We start from the raw sequence: 24674 nt of genomic DNA, 5'->3' as shown, positions 1-24674 counted from the left end.
GCGAGACTCCGACTCAAAAAAAAAAAAAGAAAGAAAGAAACTATTTCCAGGCACTCAAGAGGAAAGGCAACAAATAAAACAGTGTTGAAGTGGATGTGCACTGGTCTCTTTTGTTTGTTTGTTTGTTTGTTCTTTTGAGAGAGAGTCTCACTCTGTCACCTAGGCTGGAGTGCAGTGGCGTGATCTCTGCTCACTGCAAGGTTCTGCCTCCCAGGTTCAAGCGATTCTCCTGCCTCAGCCTCCCGAGTAGCTGGGACTACAGGCGCCTGCTATCACACCTGGCTAACTCTTTTGTATTTTTAGTAGAGACAGAGTTTCTCCATGTTGGCCAGGCTGGTTTCAAACTCCTGACCTCGAGTGATCTGCCTGCTTCAGCCTCCCAAAGTGCTAGGATTACAGGTGTGAGCCACCGTGCCCAGTCTCTGGTCTGACTTCTTGAACAACAAGCTGTAGGCTGGCTGGTTGAGGCCAATAAACTCCCAACTCAGACCATGAAAATAGGTGAAAACACAAAATTCCACAATCCAGCACAGGTGATCTCATCCTTCCCCACCCTCACCCCACCCCACCAGGGTTCCTCCTCTACGTGTTGGCAGGGGTAAGATTGGGTGACTTCTCCGGCCAAGTCTTATCGATAGTTTTCAACTAATGAATACTCCCAGGTGATGATACTTTCAGCTTCTGAGAACAGCTTCTCCTCTGAGGCTCACAGCATCTGACCCCACGACCTTCAATCTCTCCTTGGTGTCGTTGTCCACTCGCCCTCACATTCATCAAGAGCCCATCCCTGACTCTCCAGCCTCTTCTCTATTTTTTCTTTATTTTTTTTTATTTTTTTGAGACGGAGTTTTGCTCTTGTTGCTGGAGTGCAATGGCGTGATCTTGGCTCACCGCAACCTCTGCCTCCCAGGTTCAAACAATTCTCCTGCCCCAGCCTCCAGAGTAGCTGGGATTACAGATGCCTACCACCATGCCAGGCTAATTTTTGTATATTAGTAGAGACAAGGTTTCACCATGTTGGCCAGACTGGTCTTGAACTCCAGACCTTGTGATCCACCCACCTCGGCCTCCCAAAGTGCTGGTATTACAGGCGTGAGCCATCATGCCCAGCCCGCCTCTCTATTTCAACCTTTGCCAACTCCTTAATGGACTTAATGTCCACATTAACTTTTTTTTTTTTGAGATGGAGTCTCACTCTGTCACCCAGGCTGGAGTGCAGTGGCGCGATCTCAGCTCCCTGCAAGCTCCACCTCACGGGTTCACGCCATTCTCCTGCCTCAGCCTCCCGAGTAGCTGGGACTACAGGCGCCCGCCACCATGCCCAGCTAAATTTTTTTGTATTTTTTAGTAGAGACGGTGTTTCACCATGTTAGCCAGGATGGTCTTGATCTCCTGACCTTGTGATCCGCCTGCCTCGGCCTCCCAAAGTGCTGGGATTACAGGCGTGAGCCACCGTGCCCGGCCATAAATGGCATTTTTAAACATTGAGATATAATTTCATACAGTAAAATGCACAGATCTTAATGTACAGTTTGATGATCTTTGGCCAATATGTACACCCATATAACCACACTGCAACTGAGCTATAGATAATTCCCATTATCCTGGAAAATTCCTCCAAGCCCCTTTTTGTAAATCCCTTTCCCCTCCTAGATGCAACCATTGATTTTTACCTCTGTAGACTTTTTTCTTGAGACAGAGTCTTGCTTGCTCTGTTGCCCAGGTTGGAGTGCAGTAGTGCAATTATAGCTCACTGCTGCCTTGACCTCCTGGGCTCAAGCCATCCTCCCACCTCAGTCTTCTGAGTAGCTAGGACTACAGGCATATGCCACCGCACCCAGCTAATTTTTTAAAAGTTTTTTTGTAGGCCGGGTGCAGTGGCTTACATCTGTAATCCTAGCACTTTGGGAGGCTGAGGCAGGGGGATCACAAAGTCAGAAGCTCAAGACCATCCTGGCTAACATAGTGAAACTCTGTCTCTACTAAAAAAAAAAGAAAAAAAAAATTAGCCAGGCATGGTGGCACGTGCCTATTGTCCCAGTTACTCGGGAGGCTGAGGCAGGAGAATCGCTTGAACCTGGGAGGCAGAGGTTTCAGTGAGCCGAGATCGCGTCATTGCACTCCAGCCTGGGCGACAGAGCAAGACTCCATCTCGGGAAAAAAAAAAAAAAAGTGTAGAGACGGGGTCATTCTATGCTGCCCAGACTGGATTCTAACTCCTGGGCTCAAGTGATCCTCCTGCCTTGAACTCTCTAAGTGTTGGGATTACAGGCATGAGCCACTGCGCTCGGCCTCTATAGATTAGTCTGTTCTCGAACATCACATTAATGGAGTACATACTCTTGTATCTGGCTCCTTGCATTCTGCTTAATGTCTGTGAGATTCGCCCACACTGTTGTATGTATCAGTGTTTCATTCCTTTTTTGCTGAGTGGTAATCCTTTATATGATGTAGCACAGCTTGTTGATCCATTCACCTGATGATGTACAATTGGGTTGTTTCTATTTTTTGTTTTGTTATTATGACTCAATCCGCTATGAACCTTCTTCTACCCATCTCGCAAATGCCTTTTCAATATCCTAAGTGTGCAATTTCACAGTTATTTCACCTTGTCCACTCCAATCATCCTCTTGACTCTCCATGACCTACATCTCAGATCCTGTCACCATGGAAGCTGTTTCACTTTGAAATCTCACCTCCTCTTTCCCAAGGACATAAAAGCCATCCAACCTGAGTCCCCCAGACTCCTGTACCCTAAACGTGTGCTTTTATACCACTGTCCTGTTGGAAGATTTTTGGGTTGTTTCTCCCACTTTTTTTTTTTTTTTTTTTTTTTTTTTTTGAGATGGAATTTTGCTCTTGTTACCCAGGCTAGAGTGCAATGGCATGATCTCGGCTCACTGCAACCTCCGCCTCCTGAGTTCAAGCGATTCTTCTGCCTCAGCCTCCCAAGTAGCTGGGATTACAGGCACATGCTACCACACCCGACTAATTTTGTATTTTCAGTAGAAATGGGGTTTCACCATGTTGGTCAGGCTGGTCTCGAACTCCTGACCTCAAGTGATCTGCCTGCCTCAGCCTCCCAAAGTGCTGGGATTACAGGCGTGAGTCACTGCCCCCGGCCCCACTTTCTTTTTAAAAAGTGTTATTATATATTTTGTATTGTATATATTTTTGAGATGAGATCTCACTATGTTGCCCAGGCTAGTCTCAAACTCCTGACTCCAGGCTTCAGGTGTTCCTCCAACCACAGCCTTTCACATAGCTGGGATTACAGGCATGCGCCTGGCTTCCCACTTTCATTCAATAAATTTTGCGCATCTACCACGGCTATCCCAGGCAATCCTGTCATAGCCACAGTTGTTACTACTGCTTATTCTCTGTCAAGTCCCCAATCTACATCTCCCCCTCAGGCGTCTTTCTGGAAACCTAAGTCCACACTATCTAATTGCTCTCTAGGCGGCTTACCCTGAATACTCCATGGGCATTTCAAAGTCATCAGTGTCCACTCAGACTGGGTCAGCCTCCTGTCATCCCTGTCCCAGTGAATGGAAACACAAAGCCCCAGTCACTTAAGGCAAACACCTGGGATTCATCCTATTCTGCCTTCTCCCTCAGTTCCCCCATCCAAAAGATCTTCAGGCCCTGTCCATTCTGCTTCTGAAAGATCGCAGGTGTCTTTCCCCTGCTCTTCATTCCACTGCTCGTTAAATCCCTCGTCAACTCAAGGGGAAACAAGCACAGTTGCTTCTCTAATGGGTAGTGTGGTTTCTGCACAGCATCCCCTTCATGACACCACTGCTGGGCACTGAGGTTCATTCATCTATTCAGCATCGCTCTTCATGAATGCCTTCCATGGGCCAGACACCCTATCTTCATCTCTCTTAATCGCTCTTTTCAGTATCTCTCCCCTTATCTCTCATATTTCCCACATCTCTGTCCACAACTCTTTCTGTCTCACCATGTTATTCATATTACTTGTTTCTTGCCCCACGTCCACTCACATGCCACATCTCTACACACCCCTACCCCTCTGTCTCTGTCACACACACACACACGTCTGCTTATTCACTCATTCAACAAATATTCAGTGAGCACTTTCCATGTGAGACATTCTGTCTTTTTTGTGTGTGTGTGCTCTCAGCTCACTGTAACCTCCACCTCCCAGGTTCAAGTGATTCTCGTGCCTCAGTCTCCCAAGTAGCTGGGATTACAGGCACACGCCACCACAGTTGGCTAATTTTTGTATTTTTAGTAGAGATGGGGTTTCGCCATGTTGGCCAGGCTGGTCTTGAACTCCTGGCCTCAAGTGATCCACCTGCCTCAGCCTCCCAAAGTGCTGGGATTACAGGTGTGAGTTGCCGTGTCTGGTCTGCCTCTCCGTCTTTCTCTTTCTCTCTCTCTCTCTCTCTCCCTCTATCTCTCTTTGCATCGCTTTCTGCCTCCCCATCATTCTCCATGTTTTCCCTCCCCATCAGCATACTTCATTCCTTTACTCCATTTCTCTTCCTTCCCTATTTCTCTCTGGGTGAGAGAATGAAGGAAGGCTAGTGACTAGTCACCTCTTCCCTCTAGGGGCCAGAGTTGAGGCCTGCCTTAGCTCTGCCAGGCTGGTTGGCACTACCCTTGTTTGCCCTTGGAGTCTCTGCACAAGGATGCTTAAAAAAAGAAGAAGTTTAGGCCAGGCACAATGGCTACCACCTGTAATCCCAACACTTTAGGAGGCCAAGGAGGGTGGATCATGAGGTCAGGAGTTCGAGATCAGCCTGACCAACATGGTGAAAATACAAAATTACTAAATATACTAAAATATAAATATTATTAAAAATACAAAAATTAGCCAGGCATGGTGGCGTGCACCTGTAATCCCAGCTACTCAGGAGAAGAATCGCTTGAACCTGGGAGGCGGAAGTTGCAGTGGGCAGAAATCATGCCACTGCACTCCAGTCTGGGCGACAGAGTGAGACTCTATCTCAAAAAATAATAATAACAATAAAAATGAAAATAAAGTTTGTGCAGCAGCAATAGAAAAGTAACATACAATATTAGAGGAAGACTCACATCTCTCAGAAACTATATATTAAGCAGGCAAAGAAAATTATTAAACACACCGGGTGCGGTGAGTCAAGCCTATAATCCCAGCACTTTGGGAGGCCGAGGTGGGTGATCAGAATTTCAAGACCAGCCTGGCCAACATGCTGAAACCTCATCTCTACTAAAAATACAAAAATTAGCTGGGTGTGGTGGCAGGCGCCTGTAATCCCAGCTGCTAGGGAGACTGAGGCAGGAGAATTGCTTGAACCCTGGAGGCAGAGGTTGCAGTAAGGGGAGATCATGCTGCTGCACTCCAGGCTGGGCAACAGAGCAGATCTGTCTCAAAAAAAATAGAATAGACCAGGTGTGGTGGTTCACGCCTGTAATCTCAGCACTTTGGGAGGCTGAGACGGGCAGATCACGAGGTCAGGAGATTGAGACCATCCTGGCTAATACGGTGAAACCCCGACTATACTAAAAATAAAAAAAAAAATTAGCCAGGCGTAGTGGTGGGCGCCTGTAGTCCCGGCTACTTGGGAGGCTGAGGCAGGAGAATGGCATGAACCCGGAAGGTGGAGCTTGCAGTAAGCCGAGATCACGCCACTGCTCTCCAGCCTGGGCGACAGAATGAGACTCCGTCTCAAAAAAAAAAAAAAAAAAAAAAGAAAGAATAAAATATTTTTCACTGACGAAGAGTGAAAACTATGTCTATGAAACCGTGAGCATAGTTAACACTCGGGAGTGATTGCACCACTGCACTCCAGCCTGCGCTATAGAGTGAGACCCTCTTTTTTTTTTTTTTCTGTTTTGAGACGGAGTCTTGCTCTGTTGCCCAGGTAGGAGTGCAATGGTGCAATCTCGGCTCACTGCAACCTCTGCCTCCTTGGTTCAAGTGATTCTTCTGCCTCAGCCTCCTGAGTAGCTGGCATTACAGGTGTGTGCCACCACGCCTAATTTTTGTATTTAGGTATACACAGGGTTTCACCATGTTGGTCAGGCTGGTCTCGAACTCCTGACCTCGTGATCCACCCACCTCAGCCTCCCAAAGTGCTGGGATTACAGGCGTGAGACACTGAGACACTGTCTCTTCAGTTAAATATTAATAATAATAATTTCATAAAAGTTGTTTATGATAAATAGCCATTCAGATTTTTTTTTTTTTTTCAAGTCTGAGTTTCTCTCGTTGCCCAGGCTGGAGTACAATGGCGTGATCTTGGCTCACCGTAACCTCCACCTCCCAGGTTCAAGCGATTCTCCTCCCTCAGCCTCCCAAGTAGCTGGGATTACAGGCATGTGCCACCACACTCGGCTAATTTTGTATTTTTTGTAGAGAGGGGATTTCTCCATGTTAGCCAGGCTGGTCTTGAACTGCCAACCTCAAGTGGTCCACCAGCCTCGGCTTCCCGAAGTGCTGGGATTACAGGCATGAGCCACCACGCCCAGCCTCAGGTTTTTTAAATAGCAAATATTTACAGAAGGAAAAATATGCATATTACAAAAGTTTAAAAATCAGTGAGTTGAACAAACATGTCAAGAAATGAGAAAAAGATTCAGCCCAATCAGCTGGGGAAAGAAAGGAAAAGAAAAGAAAAGAAAAGAAAAGAAAAGAAAAGAAAAGAAAAGAGAAGAGAAGAGAAGAAAGAGAAAGAAAGAGAGAAAGAAAGAAATTAGAAGAAGAGTATAGAAGTACCCCCAAAATTAAGAAAGAACATAACAAAGATAATTTCAAAAATTAATGAAATAGAAAACAAAGGAACAATAGTCCAGAAAATATATATTTAGAGAGACTACTAATATTAATAAGCCTCTGACTAAACTGCTTAAGCAGAAAAAGGCGAGAGAGGGCGCACACACAAAATGAGTAATTTAACGGAAATATAATCCCAGATGTAGTGGATATTTATATTGCAAAGTTTGATAAGATGAATAATTTTCTTTTCTGTTTTTTTTTTGTTTTGTTTTGTTTTTTTAGAGACAGGGTCTCACTATGTTGTCCAGGCTGGACTCAAACTCTTAGCCTCAAGTGACCCTCCCACCTCAGCCTCCCAAATAGTTGGGACTGGGACTACAGGCATGGCCACCACACCCAGCTAAGATGAATAATTTTCTAGAAAAATATATGACCAGCTGGGCTCAGTGGCTCACACCTGTAATGCCAGCACATTGGGAGGCTGAGGCAAGAGAATCACTTAAGCCCAGGAGTTTGAAACCAGCTTGGGAAACATGGCAAGACCTCATCTCTACAAAAAATAAAATAAAATTAGCCTGTGTGGCACACATCTGTAGTCTCAGCTACGTAGGAAGCTGGGGTGGGAGGATCACTTGAGCCCAGGAGGGCAAGGCTGCAATGAGCCATGTTCGCACTACTGCACCCCAGCTTGGACAACAGAGGGAGACACTGTCTCAAAAAAAAAAAAAGAAATAAGAAGAAAGAGAGAGAGAGAAGGAAAGCAAATATGTGAGCAACACTCACTCAAGAAAAATTACAAGCTTGATGTACTTGTAATCATTAAATAAAACTATTTTATTTTATTTTATTTTATTTTATTTTTATTTTTTTGAGACGGAGTCTTCGCTCTGTTGCCCAGGCTGGAGTGCAGTGGTGTGATCTCGGCTCACTGCAAGCTCCGCCTCCCGAGTTCACGCCATTCTCCTGCCTCAGCCTCCCAAACAGCTGGGACTACAGGGGCCCGCCACCACACCCAGCCAATATTTTGTATTTTTTAGTAGAGACGGGGTTTCACCATATTAACCAGGATGATCTTGATCTCCTGACCTCGTGATCCGCCTGCCTCAGCCTCCCAAAGTGCTGGGATTACAGGCATTGAACCACCAAGTCTGTTTTTTTTTTGTTTGTTTGTTTGTTTGCTTTTTTTTTTTTGGCAGAGTCTTGCTCTGTTGCCTAAGCTGGACTGCAGTGGCACAATCTCAGCTAACTGCAACCTCCGCCTCTAGGGTTCAAGTGATTCTCCTGCCTCAGCCTCCCAAGTAGCTAGGACTACAGGCATGTGCCAGCACGCCCACTAATTTTTTGTATTTTTAGTACAGACGGGGTTTCACCGTGTTAACCAGGATGGTCTCGATCTCCTGACCTTTTGACCCGCCTGCCTCAGCCTCCCAAAGTGCGGGGATTGTAGGCGTGAGCCACTGCGGCAGCCAAGAAAACAAAATTTTAACCACCAAAAAGTCACCAGGTCCAGATAGCTATGAAACCTTCAAAACAGTTTTTATCATATGAAAATTATTCTAGAGATCAGAAAACAGGAAAAGTTTCTCAACTTGTTTCGTCAAATTAATGTAACCTTGGTACAAAAGCCAGGCTTTTGAGAGAAAGGAAAACCATAAAGCAGTTTTGTTTGTGAACATAGATACAAAATGGAGAAGAGGAGAAGGAGAAAAAGAAGAAAAACAGGAAGAAGAACATAATAAAAAATATTAGCGCCAGGCACAGTGGCTCACACCTGTAATCCCTGAGGTCGGGAGTTTGAGACCAGCCTGGCCAATAGGGAGAAACCCTGTCTCTACTAAAATACAAAAAATTAGCCGGGCGTGGTGGCACATGCCTGTAATCCCAGCTACTCAGGAGGCTGAGGCAGGAGAATCGCTTGAAGCCAGGAGGCGGAGGTTAGGGTGAGTCAAGATCACGCCATTGCACTCCAGCCTGGGCAACAAGAGTGAAACTCCATCTCAAAAAAAAAAATTAGCAAGCTAGGCACAGTGGCTCATGCTGTAATCCCAGCTACTGGGGAGACCAAAGTGGGAGTATTACTTGAGGCCAGGCGTTTGAGACCAGCCTGGATAACCTAGAGAGATCTGGTCTCTGAAAAAAAAATTACTTAAAAAATAAATAATAAATATTAGCAAACCTAAACCACTATTGACTAAATAATGTAAAATAACATAACCAAGCAGTCTTTATCCCAGGAAAGCAATTCACTATTCATGCAGTTCCTAGTTCTATTGATACAATTTACTGCATTAAGAGATGAAGAGGCCGGGCACGGTGGCTCAAGCCTGTAATCCCAGCACTTTGGGAGGCCGAGATGGGCGGATCACGAGGTCAGGAGATCGAGACCATCCTGGCTAACACGGTGAAACCCCATCTCTACTAAAAAATACAAAAAAGCTAGCCAGGCAAGGTGGCGGGCGCCTGTAGTCCCAGCTACTCGGGAGGCTGAGTCAGGAGAATGGCGTAAACCCAGGAGGCGGAGCTTGCAGTGAGCTGAGATCCGGCCACTGCACTCCAGCCTGGGTGACAGAGCGAGACTCCGTCTCAAAAAAAAAAAAAAAAAGAGATGAAGAGAAAAATCTGTATTACCATCTCAATCAATATAATGAAAGCTTTTCACAGTCAGGCATGATACATAGCTCAACCCTGTAATTCCCAGCACTTTGGGAAGCCAAGGCAGGAGGATCACTTGAGGCCAGGAGTTTGAGAGCAGCCTGGGTAACATAGTGAGCTGCTTTCTCTACAAAACAATTAAAAATTAGCCAGGCAGGGTGGCACAGGCCTGCAGTCCCAGTAATTTCAGAGGCTGAGGTGGGAGGATAACTTAAGCCCAGGAGTATATGGATGCGGTGATGCAGTGAGCTATGATCACACCACTGCATTCTAGCCTGGGCAACAGAGTGAGACCCTGTCTCTTCCAAAGAAAAAAAAAAATTTCACACATTTTAAAAGCTATTTATGAAAATAACCATTCAGATTTTTTTTTTTTTTTTTTGAGACATAGTTTCTCTCTTGTTGCCCAGGCTGGAGTGCAATGGCGCAATCTCGGCTCACCACAACCTCTGCCTCCTGGGTTCAAGTGATTCTTCTGCCTCAGCCTCCCAAGTAGCTGGGATTACAGGCATGCACCACCATGCCCAGTTAATTTTTTTTTTTTTTTTTTTTTTTTGAGACGGAGTCTTGCTCTGTCGCCCAGGCTGGAGTGCAGTGGCGCGATCTCAGCTCACTGTAAGCTCCACCTCCCAGTTCTCGCCATTCTCCTGACTCAGCCTCCTGAGCAGCTGGGGACTATAGGCGCCCGCCACTATGCCTGGCTAATTTTTTGTATTTTTTAGTAGAGATGGGGTTTCACTGTTAGTCAGGATGGTCTCGATCTCCTGGCCTCGTGATCCACCCACCTCGGCCTCCCAAAGTGCTGGGATTACAGGCATGAGCTACCGTGCCCGGCCTAATTTTGTATTTTTTTAGTAGAGACAGGGTTTCTCCATGTTGGTCAGGCTGGTCTCAAACTCCTGACCTCAGGTGATCCACCCACCTCAGCCTCCCAGAGTGCTGGGATTACAGGCTTGAGCCACCGCGCCCGGCCAGATTTTTTAAATAACAAAACATTTTACNTTTTTTTTTTTGAGACAGAGTCTTGCTCTGTCGCCCAGGCTGGAGTGCAGTGGCGCGATCTCAGCTCACTGTAAGCTCCACCTCCCAGTTCTCGCCATTCTCCTGACTCAGCCTCCTGAGCAGCTGGGGACTATAGGCGCCCGCCACTATGCCTGGCTAATTTTTTGTATTTTTTAGTAGAGATGGGGTTTCACTGTTAGTCAGGATGGTCTCGATCTCCTGGCCTCGTGATCCACCCACCTCGGCCTCCCAAAGTGCTGGGATTACAGGCATGAGCTACCGTGCCCGGCCTAATTTTGTATTTTTTTAGTAGAGACAGGGTTTCTCCATGTTGGTCAGGCTGGTCTCAAACTCCTGACCTCAGGTGATCCACCCACCTCAGCCTCCCAGAGTGCTGGGATTACAGGCTTGAGCCACCGCGCCCGGCCAGATTTTTTAAATAACAAAACATTTTACAACAGTTGCTTGTTTTTTTTTTTTTTTTTTTTTTTTTTTTTTGAGATGGAGTCTCGCTCTGTCACCCAGGCTGGAATGCAGTGGCACGATCTCAGCTCTCTGCAACCTCTGCCTCATGGGTTCAAGTGATTCTCCTGCCTCAGCCTCCCAAATAGGTGGGATTACAGGTACCTGCCACCATACGCAGATAATGTTTTGTGTTTTTAGTAGAGATGGGGTTTCACCATGTTAGCCAGGCTGGTCTCAAACTTCTGACTTCAAGTGATCCACCCACCTCAGTTTCCCAAAGTGCTGGGATTATAAGCATGAGCCACCACACCCAGTTGTGATTTTTTAAATTAGGAATATATATTATGCGTCTCTCTTCACTCATGAAATTCAGTATTCATTTTTGAAACAGCTTTGTACTTTTCTGGTATACCTTTCCTCCTGTTGTCTGCCATCTCTTCTCCGAGTACTTGTATTTCTGATGTCTGGTCTTCCTATATTGCCAAAATGCTAAGTTTTGTTGATTTTCCATTCATAATGAAAACCTAAGGCTAGGCGCGGTGGCTCACACCTGTAATCCTAGCACTTTCGGAGGCCAAGGCGGGTGGATTACTTGAAGCCAGGAGCTCAAGACCAGCCTGGCCAACATGGCAAAACTCCACCTCTACTAAAAATAACAAAAATTAGCTGGGAGTCGTGGCAGGCACCTGTAATCCCAGCTACTCGGGAGGCCGAGGCAGGAATCACTTAAACCCAGGGGACAGAAGTTGCCGTGAGCTGAGATAGTGCCACTGCACGCCAGCCTGGACGACAGAGTTCATGCCACGGCACTCCAGCCCGGATGACAGAGTGAAACTCAGTCTCAAAAAAAACAAAGAATCCAGGCACGGTGGCTCACACCTGTAATCCCAACACTTTGGAAGGCCAAAGTGGGTGGATCACGAGGTCAGGAGTTTAAGACCAGCCTGACCAACATGGTAAAATCCTGTTTCTACTAAAAATACAAAACTTAGCCGGGGATGGTGGGCGCGCCTGTAATCCTAGCCACTCAGGAGGCTGAGGCAGAACTGCTTAAACCTGAAAGGTAGAGGCCAAGATCGCACCACTGCACTCCAGCCTGGGTGACAGAATGAGACTCCATCTCAAAAAAAAAAGAAAAAGAAAGAAAAGAAAAGAAAATTTGGGCAAAAATTTATCTGTTTTGGCAATATATTTCTGGCATATCGTTTGTCGGTAACTTGTGTTGCTCTTTTTTACCTTTATTCTCCGTAGAAGTGGAGTCTTGCTCTATTGCCCAGGCTGGTCATGAACTCCTGGCCTCAAGTGATCCTCCCATCTCGGCCTCCCAAAGTGCTGGAATTACAGGCATGATCACTTCTCCCAGTCCCTTTGGGCAGTTTCTAAAACATTCTCCCTCCAGCTTTCCCAGTAGTACTTGCCTCTGCTCAGTCAGCTTGCTCACAGCTTTTCCCTCAGCATGATGCCTTTCCTCCAAGGAAGGAATATTTTCTGTGTGGTCCCTAGGACACCTCCTCCCTCCCTGCCCTTCCCCGAGGTACCACTGTGGACTATCTGCTCTTCTTGGAATTTGGTCACACATGAACATAATTGGGAGTTTGTAGGTGTTCTGTCTCCTAACTTTACAGAAAATATAGTGTGTGCTTGTGTGTTTCCATTCTCTTTACTGCACTCTATAGTTTCCAGGAGACAAGTGGGGAGATTTAGAAACAAGCTGCTGACGGCTGGGTGTGGTGGCTCATGCCTATAATCCCAGCACTTTGGGAGGCCAAGGACGGGTGGATCATGAGGTCAACAGATTGAGACCATCCTGGCCAACATGGTGAAATGCTGTTTTTCCTAAAAATACAGAAATCAGCTGGGCATGGTGGTGCACACCTGTAGTCTCAGCTACTTGGGAGGCTGAGGCAGGAGAATCGCTTGAACCTGGGAGGCGGAGGTTGCAGTGACCCGAGATAGCACCACTGCACTCCAGACTGGTGACAGAGTGAGACTCCATCTCAAAAAATAAAAATAAAAAAAAAGGAAAGAAACAAAGAAAGCTGCCACATTCTCTCAAAGCTCTACAGGAAGAATTTTTAGAAAAGAATTATGACAATGGCAACCTTGGTGAGTTGGTCATCATTGTACAGGGCTGCACCTTGCAGGCTCAAAATCCTGACTTGTTTTCTCGCCTCAGGAAGAGCCCTCTCATTAACCAAGCTTCAAAGTTTGGTGCGTACACCAGGATGCCCTTTCGTTCATCTAGAATGAGACACATGCTGGGCCTGGCGGATCACGCCTATGATCCCAGAACTTTTGTAAGCTGAAGTGGGAGGATCGTTTGAGGCCAGGAGTTCCAGACCAACCTGGGCAACACAGCAAGACCCCTGTCTCAACAAAAAATAAAAAAATTATCTAGGCATAGTGGTGCATGCCTATAGGAGGCTGAGGCTGCTGTGAGCTGTGATCATGAAAGAGTGAGACCCTGTCTCCAAAAAAATAAATAAATAAAATAAGAAAGAAAAGGGAAAGAAAGAAATAGAGCTGCAGAGATCCATTTCCTCCCAGCCTCTCCCACTCCTGCATTCCCTACATACACACACAAGCACACTATATCAGTCAGGGTCCCAACAGGAAACAGCAACCACACATTTTGATAATTTGAGGAAAACAGTTTCTTTACAAAGGTGGGGCCTGGCGCGGTGGCTCATGCCTGTAATCCCAGCACTTTGGGAGTCCAAGGCAGGCAGATCACGAGGTCAGGAGATCGAGATCATCCTGGCTAACATGGTGAAACCCCATCTCTACTAAAAATACAAAAAATTAGCCAGGCATAGTGGTGGGCGCCTGTAGTCCCAGCTACCCCAGAGGCTGAGGCAGGAAGATGGCGTGAACCCTGGAGGCGGAGCTTGCAGTGAGCTGAGATCGCGCCACTGCACTCCAGCCTGGGCGACAGAGCCAGACTCCATCTCAAAAAAAAAAAAAAAAAAAAGCCAGGGTGGGTGGTGATCACCTGTAATCCCAGCTACTCAGGAGGCTAAGGCAGAAGAATCGGTTGAACCCAGGAAGCAGAGATTGCAGTGACCTGAGATTGTCCCACTGCACTCCAGCCTGGGCAACAGAGCGAGATTCCATCTCACTTTGGGAGTCCAAGGGGGGTGGATCACCTGAGGTCAGGAATTCAAGGCCAGCCTGCTCAACATGGTGAAACCCCGCCTCTATAAAAATACAAAAGTTAGCCAGGCATGATGGCAGGTGGCTGTAATCCCAGCTACTCGGAAGGCTAAGGCAGGAGAATCACTTGAACCTAGGAGGCTGAGTTTACAGTGAGCTGAGATTGCGCTATTGCACTCCAGCCTGGGCAACAGAGCGAGACTCCATTTCAAAACAAAACAAAACAAAAAAGCCGGAGACCTTCGGCAATACTCCTATGTCCCCTCTTCCCTACTTTGTTTTCCTCCATAGGAATCTAGCACCTTTTTTTTTTTTTTTTTTTTTGAGACTGACTCTCGCTCTGTTGCCCAGGCTAGAGTGCAATGGCGTGATCTCAGCTCACTGCAACCTCCACCTCCCGGGTTCAAGCGATTCTCCTGCGTCAGCCTCCTGAGTAGCTGGGATTAAAGGCACGCACCACCAGGCCCTGCTAATTTTTTTATTTTTAGTAGAGATGGGGTTTCACCATGTTGGTCAGGCTGGTCTCCAACTCCTAACCTCATGATCCGCCTGCCTCAGCCTCCCAAAGTGCTGTGATTACAGGCATGAGCCACTGTGCCTGGCCACCTAGCGCCTTTAATGTACTTATTTACTTGTATTGTCTGCCTTCCCCAATTAGATCAACCATGACGACAAGAGTTTTCGTTTGTTGGATTCTCTGGGCCTAGAGGAATGCCTGGCATATAGTAAGCATTCAGTAAACATCTGTTGAGTGAATGTATGAATGAAAAACTGAGATCCTCCCAGCAGGCACTGAGAACATTGGGAGTATAGGGTTGCAGCTCTCTCTGCAGCAGGAGAATGCAGCTGCAATAAAGGAATGTCAAGAAGCCAGAGTCCGGCAGGGTGCGGTGGCTCACGCCTGTAATCCCAGCACTTTCGGAGGCTGAGGCAGGCGGATCACAAGGTCAAGAGATAAAGACCATCCTGGCCAACATGGTGAAACCCTGTCTCTACTAAAAATACAAAAATTAGCTGGGCGTGGTGGTGTGCGCCTGCAGTGCCAGCTACTCAGGAGACTGAGGCAGGAGAATCGCTTGAACCCAGGAGGCAGAGGTTGCGGTGAGCCGAGATTGCACCATTGCACTCCCGCCTGGGCGACAGAGCAAGACTCCATCTCAAAAAAAAAAAAAAAAAGCAGCAGCAGCAGCAGCAGCAGCAGCAGCAGCAGCCAGAGTCCACTCCAGCATCTCTCCTATCTGGCTTGGGTCAGGGAGAGGGCAGTGAGAAGTGAAAAATTCCAGCTACAGAAAAGGAAACATGTTGGGGGAAGGGAGAAGGAAAGGTGTCTTCATCAGTGCCAGGGCAGGGTAGATGGAGCCCTGGGCAGCGAGTTTGGACAAGGACATCTCAATGAGGGAAATGTGCTGTCCTCACCTCCCCAAGAAGTGACTGGCCAGAGTGGCAGAGGGGATAAAGGTTATGCCTAGGGAGGCATGTGTCAGAGGCTATCATCCACTCTGTTGAACCCGCAGTGACCAGCACCTCCATCACACAAACATGCCTGCATGCATGCACGCACATGCAGTGCGCAAACCTGATGTCAGCCTCACTCCCTGGCTATTCTTTTCACAAACACTGTTTCTTTAAGTACTACTTTCAGTTCCTCCAAAGAATCTACTTAAATTCTTAAATTCCTGATCTCTGTAGATTTTACTAAAGATTTCAAAGGAGATGAGAGGGTTACATTGCACATACTAAAATAAACAAATTAAAATGCTTTGTTAGAGATTTCCATATTTTTAAGGGCCTCCTTGGAGCTAACAGGCTGGGAGCAAGGTTTCTCTCCCTTTCTAAACCCTGTACCCATCTTGTCGCCCTCCTGGAGCTGCCAGACTTCAGATTCTTCTCACCTACAGAGCAGAAAAAATCGGCCAGCCCTTCCTTGTCTTCCTGTCTACACCTGCCTGTCCAGACTCATGAAACCTGACAAAAAGCAAGGTCTTACCATTACCTGAACCTTGGACCTGTTCAAAAAGAGCAGTTCCTGAGAATAAATGTCCCTGATGTCTTCCTGCCCTTCCCGCACACCTCCAGTGGCTTATCAAAATATTTGTTTCATGCACACACTGGGCTCTCATTTAAGAGGAATTTGGGAGAATGTTATTTTCTAATCTGCATTTCATGCCAGGCTCCCCCTCCTTCCTGGGGCGCTAATGTCAGCAGAACCTGATGGGGAAGTGAGGTCTGGGAGGCAGAGGAGGAAGGAATGAGGGGAAAGGGGAAGTTTGGGAGGAAGGCTTCTGAGAAGACTGGTGGGAGAGAAGGAGAGCCTGCAGACAGAGGCCTCCAGCTTGGTCTGTCTCCCCACCTCCACCAGCATCTGCTGAGCTATGAGCCAAAACAGGGATTTACAGGGTAGGGAGGGTGGGATAGGCAACGGCGTTAGATTGGACGAAGGAGATGGACAGACCTGGGCTGTGGGCTAGGAGGGCAGTCAGCTGGCCTAGGCAGGCCAACTGTGATGTCCCTGGGCTGTTGTCAGGGTAAGGAGAGGAAGGGAGGGATGAAGGCTGATTAATCTTTTCCCCCCGACAGGAGGAAAAGCTTTCGGACTGCTGAAGGCCCAGCAGGAAGAGAGGCTGGATGAGATCAACAAGGTAGAAGGAAGAACTAAGGGGGCAGAGCCTGGGGGATGGCGCATGCATGGGGAGGGCCTACCCTGGCTCTTACTTTCCCCTCCATAGCAATTTCTAGATGATCCCAAATACAGTAGTGATGAGGATCTGCCCTCCAAACTGGAAGGCTTCAAAGGTGAGGGGGAAACTGTAGGAGGTGGAGGCGGGGCTGGGGGTAGGAGGGTTAGGATTTCCACAAGAACAGGGCAGGAACAGCAGAGACACAAAGTTTACTTTTGTGGTAGCTAGAGGGGAACCTGCCTTTATTGCACTCCTGCCACACTGCAGTCCCTTTCCCGGGCCAGCCTCTCTCAGCATCCCCTCTAGCTCCTTACACCCTAGCAGGGCCCCTCAGCTCCCCAACCCCACTTCCTCTGCCTGCCACTTCTCCTCCTTCCACGTTGAGTCCTCCACCTAGCAGTTGGTTGGCAACCCCTTCCTCAATCTCCTGCTGAAAACCCTCCAGTCAGCGCTTATCCCCTCTGCTCTCTCCCCTCACCCAGAGAAATATATGGAGTTTGACCTTAATGGAAATGGCGATATTGGTGAGAAACGGGTGATTTGGGGCGGGGGGGCGGGGTGTGCAGGCCTAAGAAGACAGAGGTCTCTCCTACTTGCTCCATTCCTCATGATTTGGGAGGGGGCCCACCTACCAGAGTGGGAGGAAGGAGAATGGGGATGTGGAAGCCGAAGAAGAGAGAGACGATCTCCCCACCTTCTCCCCATCCCCATCCTCTGCCCCCAGATATCATGTCCCTGAAGCGAATGCTAGAGAAACTTGGGGTCCCCAAGACTCACCTAGAGCTAAAGAAATTAATTGGAGAGGTGTCCAGTGGCTCCGGGGAGACGTTCAGCTACCCTGACTTTCTCAGGATGATGCTGGGCAAGAGATCTGCCATCCTAAAAATGTGAGTGTCAAGTTCCAACCTCCCCTGTACTTACCTGTTTTCTCCTCCCCGATCCTTATCCTTATCCCTAGTCTCAACTTTTCTACACGTTGCTCATCATCCGTTCTTCCATCCTTAAAGGGACCCTTCCAAGGTCTGGACCCCATCCCTTTCCATAGTCCTGGTCCCCAGAAACTCCAACCCCTGCTCTTCCGCCTCCCACTTCCACCCTCACATCCCCATCCCCTTCTAGCCTTTCCTAGCACCCTATGATTTATTCCCTTGAGAGGAGTGTTCCCTCATCCCTGTGCCTCTTTCCATCTCAACCAGGATCCTGATGTATGAGGAAAAAGCGAGAGAAAAGGAAAAGCCAGCAGGCCCCCCAGCCAAGAAAGCTATTTCTGAGTTGCCCTGATTTGAAGGGAAAAGGGGTGATGGGATTGAAGGGGCTTTCCAGATATGGAAACAAAAGACAAAATTGTAAGCCAGAGTCAACAAATTAAATAAATTACCCTCCTCCTCCAGATCAAGTCAGCTTAGTTTTTATTTGGGTGAATTTTTTCCTGGGTTTGGGAAGGAGAGACAGGTCTTGAGGGAAGGGCAGCAAGGATTTGGCCATATGAACAATCCATCAACAACGTTATAGTGTGTCCACTACAGCAGATGGTTTCATGCACCAAGGGGGAGTCCAGCTGTGTAAGACAGCCTTAACCTCAAGGAATGCAGGCAGGACAAAAACACATGTCCAAACAAGGTACCCAGGCCCATGACAGATTTCATGAAGAGCAAGGAATACCATGAACCAACATTCTCCACCACTATAAGCTTTGTCACTTTGACAAATCACTAAGCCTCTGTGAGGCTTTTCTCTAAAAATGGGGATAAAGTGACCCATGCTATTGTGCCTGACATATCACAAGCTCTCAATAATGTTTAAAACTTGAATGAGCTGGGGCCGGTGGCTCACACCTGTAATCCCAGCGCTTTGGGAGACCGGGGTGGGCGGATCACCTGAGGCCAGGAGTTCGAGACCAGCCTGAGGAACATGGAGAAACCCTGTCTCTACAAAAAATGCAAAATTAGCCTGGCATGGTGGCGCATGCCTGTAATCTCAGCTACTTGGGAAGCTGAGGCAGGAGAATCTCTTGAACCCAGGAGGTGGAGGTTGTGGTGATCCGAGATTGTGTCATTGCACTACAGCCTGGGCAACTAAAAGCGAAACTCTGTCTCAAAAAAAAAAAACAAACAAAAAAAACTTGAATTAATGGGTGGATGAATAAAAGAACTGGTGCTATTGAATAAAGTAAATAATTTACAGCCGGGCGCGGTGGCTCATGCCTGTAATCCCAACGCTTCAGGAGGCCGAAGCGGGCAGATTACCTGAGGTCAGGAGTTGGAGACCAGCCTGGCCAACATGGTGAAATCCCATCTCTACTAAAATACAAAAAATTAGCTGGGCGTGGTGGTGGGTGCCTGTAATCCCAGCTACTTGGGAGACTGAGGCAGGAGAATCGCTTGATCCCGGGAGGTGGAGGTAACAGTGAGCTGAGATCACGCCATGGCACTCCAGCCTGGGTGACAGGAGTGACTGTCTCAAAAAAAAAAAAAAAAGAGAGAGAGACTAGAAGGAGAAACTCACTGGAGACGATGACTATGGACAGCCCTTACAAGAATTTTGCTGCAAAGGGTAACAAAACGGTATGTGTGGTAGCCAGCAGGCGAGAAGGGAGAAGAGAATCATTTTGGAAGTTTGAAAACAGAAGTCATCTTAAATCTTACTGAGCCTCTGACTAAAATTCTCATCTGATTTCTGCAAACTTTTCTGCCTTCACTTTCCAAAATGAACAAGCAGTCTCCTTTAATTAGCCACATCAGCCTAGGCACAGGCCCCCAAACTCATGCCTTCACTAATCTGTTCTCTGCACCTGAGATGTACACCCTCTTCTCAGACTTGGGTAAGTTCTAACTCATTCTTCATATCTATTTATTTATATTTTTTGACAGAGATCTACTCCAATCGTTCTTCATATCTTTTTTTTTTTTTTCTGAGATGGAGTCTCATGTTGCTCTCAGAGTGCTGGGATTACAAGCATGAGCCACCGCTCCCGCTCCCAGTCCTTTATTTATTTATTTTCGTTTTCTTTTTTTTTTTTTTTTTTTGAGACATAGTTTCACTTTGTCGCCAGGCTGGAGTATAGTGGTGTGATCTCAGCTCACTGCAACCTCTGTCTCCCAGGTTCAAGTGATTCTCCTGCCTCAGCCTCCCAAGTAGCTGAGACTACAGGCGCGCATCACGACGCCCAGCTAGTTTTTGTATTTTTAGTAGAGACGGGGTTTTGCCATGTTGGCCAGGACAGTCTCCATCTCTTGACTTCGTGATCTGCCCGCCTCAGCCTCCCAAAGTGCCAGGACTACAGGCATATGAGGCACCACGCCCGGACTCATATCTCTTAACAGTTTTTCTAGAAGCATTTCTCAAGCACCCCAGGCATAGTCATATTTTATTTCCCTACTTCTTTCTTCCTTTTTTTTTTTTAGATAGAGTTTCGCTCTTGTTGCCCAGGCTGGAGTGCAATGGGACGACCTTGGCTCACAGCAACCTCTGCCTCCTCCGCCTCCCAGGTTCAAGCGATTCTCCCAACTCAGCCTCCCGAGTAGCTGGGATCATAGGCATGTGACACCACGCCTGGGTAATTGTATTTTTAGTAGAGACGGGGTTTCTCCATGTTGGTCAGGCTGGTCTCGAACCCCAGACCTCAGGTGATCTGCCCGCCTGAGCCTCCTCCCAAAGTGCTGGAATCACAGACTTGAGCCACCACGCCCATCCTTCTGGGTTTTTTTTTTTTTTGAGACAGAGTCTTGTTCTGTCGCCCAGGCTGGAGTGCACTGGCATGATCCCAACTCACTGCAACCTCCACCTCCCCGGTTCAAGCAATTCTCTGCCTCAGCCTCCCGAGTAGCTGGTATTATAGGCGCCTGCCACCACGTGAGGCTAATTTTTGTATTTTTAGTAGAAATGGGGTTTTACCATGTTGGCCAGGCTGGACTTGAACTCCTGACCTCGTGATCCACCTGCCTCGGCCTCCCAAAGTGCTGGGATTATAGGCGTGAGCCACCGCGCCTGGCGTTATTTCTCTACTTCTGTAATGTCCTGTGCACATCTCCAGCGCCTTCAAATCAGTCATTGAATGATCTGTTGAATGGGTATATTAGGTCTGATGGGAGCAGAGAGCTCTAGAATCCAGTAGTAAGAGACAAAGGAGAGAAACAGTACTGCATTTCACAAAATGAAACCCATTACGAAATTACAAATTCCCGATATCAAATATAAAAATTTATTAACGAAAGTTATAGGTTATAAAATTAAATGTCCGTCTTAGTCGATGGTTGCCCATATTTTGATGAACAAGCCATTCCTAGCCTATCTTTCTTCAAACGATTTGCATACATTATGCAAATAAATAGAACTGCCCGAAGAAGGCTTACGCTACATGTGCGGGCGAAACGCCTCCCAGGACCTTTGGATTGGTCTGTCTATCCACCTTATTTGCATGACGTGATTTAACAACTGGAAGGCCCCGCCCTTCTGATGCATTCCCCACGCTCCAACCACCTCCCCAAATTCACGGCAAAGGGACGCTAGAGCTAGAACTCGTACCCAGTCTGCGGAAACTCCGCCCTCCGGCAGCTAATCCCGCCCGCCAGCCCGCGTCCTCTCTCTCCTCCCCAGCTGAAGGCGCCACAGGCCGTGAGTCGTTGCCTTACACTTTTGGCGTTCCTACGTCTCTCCGCTCCCATCTTTCTACGAACGTCCGACGCACGCTCCGCCTCTTTCTCCCACATTCGTCGTGTAAATTCTGCGTCCCAGCCGACCTGCACCGCATTCCCGCCCCCTCAACACGTCTCAACGGCCGACGCTGGGGGCCCGCCTCCTTAGCCAATCGACGTCGTAGTGTCCTTAGGTCCCTCCTCTTTATGCAAATAACCTCCGCACGCTCCGCGCGCCCGGCGCTTTTTTTTTTTTTAAAACTAAGGACAGCCCTGGAAGTAAAGAGAGTTAGGGTAGAAAGCGCCCCGCCCTTTATGCAAATCAAGGGGCGTGTTTAGGCGCGGAGGGAGGTGGGAGGTGGGGGGGGTGCTCCCGGGGGCGGCGGTTGCCCGGATGGGCCGTTAGTCGGAGCTCAGCCGCGGAGTGAGCGAGGGAGACGGGAGGAGCCGAACCCGGCGCCATCCGCCGCCATCCTCCCCCGCCCCACCGCCATCCCGTCCCGGGGAGCCCCTAGGCCCGGGTCCCGGATCCCCGCGCACCCGGCCAGGTGAGTCTGGGTGAACTGTGCGCTGACACCCTTTTTCGGCGCGGGAGAGGTGGTGGCGGTGGCGGCGGCGGTGGTTGTGGTGGTGGTGGTGGTGGTGGTGGCGGCGGCGGTGGCGGCGGCGGCGGCGGGCCGGGGGGAGGAGAAGCTGCCATTAGCCGCCGCCATTTTGTCCTCCTGCTGCCGGGCCTGCCTGCCCCTCCCCCTCCGGTACCTCTACTTCGGGACCTGCACCTCTGGCCGTTCATTCAGGATCCATAGTGTGCCCTTACCCACCCACTGTCTTGGCTTCAGGGGGTGACCCCTGCGCCTGGGCCCGTAATTCCCTACCCTCCGCTGCGTTCTTGGCTTCTCACCCACATCTGTGGGCCCCCTCCCCGGCTGCCGCCCCGGGGTGGGCCGCGCCTGATGGTTCTCTGGGAAGGGCGCTTTTCCTCCATATTGGACCCCCTCCTATCACCCAACGCTGTGTTCCCCCTTTCTGGATGCCCCTCTTCGTGTCGAGCCACTCCCACTCTAGAACCCTGCTTTTTATCCAGCATCTTTGCTTTCTGTATTGCTCGGTCGCCCTATGTCTGCTTTTTCATTTTTCTTATTCCTCGTCTCCTTTCTCCCACTACCCCGTTTTTCTTCTCGGGCCTCTGCCCCTTACTTAGTTGTCTGCAACCTTTTTTTTGCCATACCTGTTTCCATATATTTTCCACCTGCTTTCATGTGGTGGAATTTTCTGTGATTTTCTGTTAGCTTTGGTCTGCTCACTCCATGATTCTTTTATTCCTTTTCCCTTCATATATTTATTTTCACAGATTGGCCTCCTTAAACATCTACGAAGCAACATCCATGTCATCTCTAGCTTGTCATAAAGTTCTTTCTCCCCAATTTTGGCTTTCATTCTGGGCCTGTCTGGATTTCCCTGCTTTCTTCCCCGCTATTTCTCATCTCTTTACACTGTTCGCATCCATAAACGAATACCTGGTCACTCTGGAACGGACTGAGAGACCTGTCTTCTGGCTTGCTTAGGGAGCTGGAGGTATCAAGGAAAGAAACACTGGTGACGGACCTTTTTAATGAGGATAGGAAAACGAAGATGGCTCTGGCCTTGGCCCTCTGTTTTCTGGCCCATGGTTGCAGGGTGCTAGGTGGCTCCATAATGCTTTTTCTCTGTTCTTCATATGGTGAAACAGTATTTCATCTGGAGGCGATTTTTTCCAGGAGCCAATACAGGAGCAAGTTTAGAAAAAGATGGGGTATTTCAAATACTTGGGGTTCCTATAGCCTGGGAGTATGTAGAGCCCCAGTTGTTCTATGAGGATTTCTCTGGTACCAACCCCCATTCCGGCTGAGCAAGCTCATAAAATCCTTAAACTCCCAGCATACCTTCCTGCAAACCTTCCCAGATGGAGACGAGGCTGTTGGGCAGGGAGCCTGGGGTACAGGGCCCTGGGGACATGATTAGGGAGCTGGTGTCCAATAAATAGGGAATCTAAAGCGTTGTATCTTCTATGATGGAATTGTATGCTTCTTTTTTAGTTTTCTCTTGCTTGAATTTGTTTGCCCTGTTGTAAGCCTCTGAAGCGATTTTGGTGGAGAGAGAAGAGATTACTACTTGTAGGGAATGCAAAGGCTGCTACCCTTTGTAGACAGGCACAAAGGGCAGAGTGTTTATACTAGGAGGATACTAGATTTTTACTTAGATTTCGTTGACAAAGGTGTCTGGGGGAAAGGAGGGAACATGGCATTTGAGCTGTGAGGGAGCTAAGTAGATCATGGTCGCTTGAAAAGAGTGGGCAGTTTACATAGAGTGGAGGAAAAGACACCGGGGGCCTCATATCTGAGTCCCTAATGACAATGCATAGGAGTTTTTAAGCTTCTGTTATGGTCTGACCAGGAAACAGAGACTGAGACACTTGCTGTCTGGCCCACAGGCTCCGGCACGTTTTGGGGGAGGTGCCTGCAGGACCCAACATACTCAATGAGCTTCCAGCGCAATGTCCGATCGCTCGGGGCCGACTGCCAAGGGAAAGGATGGAAAGAAGTATTCCTCGCTCAACCTGTTTGATACATATAAGGGCAAGTCCTTAGAGATCCAGAAACCCGCTGGTGAGGGTCCTGCAAAGATGCTTCTGATGGTTGGAAGCTAGGCGTGCATGGGGCATATGTTTTAGAGCTCTTTAAAGGGAAGTGGCTGTAGTAGAAATGCCAAAAGACTAGAGACTTCCCAACTTTACATTGGGTCCTTTAAAGGGGGTATGGGCTCTGGGTGAACACCAGTTACCCTCCTACAAAGGCGTGTCTGTGGTTCCCTGTCTTTGGACACGTAAGAATTGGAGGCAAAGAAATGTGGATTTGGGAGACTTTGAGGCCAGCTTGCTCCTTGCAGGCTTATGATCAACCAATCTCACACAGAAGCATTGAATGTTACATATCTCAGCCTTCTTGATAGGGATTTCAGAGATTTTTTTTTTTTTTTTTTTTTGAGACCAAGTTTCACTCTTGTTGCCCAGACTGGAGTGCAATGGTATGATCTTGACTTACCACAACTTCCGCCTCCTGGGTTCAAGCGATTCTCCTGCCTCAGCCTCCCGAGTAGCTGGGATTATAGGCATGCGCCACCACACCCGGCTAATTTTGTATTTTCAGTAGAGGCAGGGTTTCTCCATTTTGGTCAGGCTGGTCTTGAACGCCCAAGCTCAGGTGATCTGCCTGCCTCGGCCTGCCAAAGTGCTGGGATTACAAGAGTGAGCCACCACAACTGGCCCGATTTCGGAGATTATTAAGGGCAGGGGAAGGAATCCCTTCTTTTTTTTTTTTTTTTTTTTTT

General features: G+C 48.1%; 3 protein-coding genes across 9 annotated transcripts in view; 2 read left to right on the top strand and 1 right to left on the bottom strand.

Annotated features, from left to right (window-relative positions):
• NCR3 (natural cytotoxicity triggering receptor 3) overlaps positions 1-21584 on the bottom strand; it is a 33657-nt gene extending 12073 nt beyond the window's left edge. For 5 of the 6 annotated variants that reach the window (XM_017859532.1, XM_017859536.1, XM_017859537.1 and 2 more), the window contains exon 1: positions 21306-21584. In XM_017859532.1, the coding sequence (XP_017715021.1) occupies positions 21306-21383 (78 nt within the window). In that variant the 5' untranslated portion in view covers positions 21384-21584. Of the gene's footprint in view, positions 1-3468; positions 4155-21305 lie in introns of those variants that run through there. The other variant, XM_017859535.1, reaches the window with a different exon arrangement.
• AIF1 (allograft inflammatory factor 1) lies at positions 16224-18070 on the top strand. Of its 2 annotated transcripts, none has more exons than XM_017859542.1 (6): positions 16224-16332; positions 16574-16635; positions 16723-16789; positions 17157-17198; positions 17399-17561; positions 17871-18070. In XM_017859542.1, the coding sequence occupies exons 1-6, from the start codon at positions 16245-16247 to the stop codon at positions 17953-17955; spliced, it is 507 nt and encodes a 168-aa protein (XP_017715031.1). In that variant the 5' UTR covers positions 16224-16244; the 3' UTR covers positions 17956-18070. The 2 variants fall into 2 exon arrangements, with proteins under 2 accessions (XP_017715031.1, XP_017715032.1); XM_017859543.1 differs by having other exon boundaries at positions 16241-16393.
• A 92-nt stretch (positions 21585-21676) lies between the features above and the next one.
• Positions 21677-24674, top strand: part of PRRC2A (proline rich coiled-coil 2A) — an 18326-nt gene continuing 15328 nt past the window's right edge. Inside the window, 2 exon segments of the mRNA XM_017859531.1 lie at positions 21677-21856; positions 23779-23953. Of these exon segments, the coding sequence (XP_017715020.1) occupies positions 23842-23953 (112 nt within the window). The 5' untranslated portion in view covers positions 21677-21856; positions 23779-23841.

Source organism: Rhinopithecus bieti, unplaced genomic scaffold, assembly GCF_001698545.2.
Source record: "Rhinopithecus bieti isolate Rb0 unplaced genomic scaffold, ASM169854v2 scaffold_51440, whole genome shotgun sequence".
In the NCBI taxonomy this organism is placed as follows: domain Eukaryota; kingdom Metazoa; phylum Chordata; class Mammalia; order Primates; family Cercopithecidae; genus Rhinopithecus; species Rhinopithecus bieti.
Note: the sequence above shows the minus strand (reverse complement) of the source record. Positions and strands in the feature narration are given on the sequence as shown.

Bases quoted from the DNA above. Each gene is read 5' to 3' on its own strand.
- AIF1 (XM_017859542.1), top strand. From the start codon at position 16,245: ATGAGGGGAAAGGGGAAGTTTGGGAGGAAGGCTTCTGAGAAGACTGGT. The intron at 16,790-17,156 runs GTGAGGGGGAAA...CCCCTCACCCAG, and splicing joins CAAACTGGAAGGCTTCAAAG to AGAAATATATGGAGTTTGAC. The intron at 17,562-17,870 runs GTGAGTGTCAAG...CATCTCAACCAG, and splicing joins AGATCTGCCATCCTAAAAAT to GATCCTGATGTATGAGGAAA.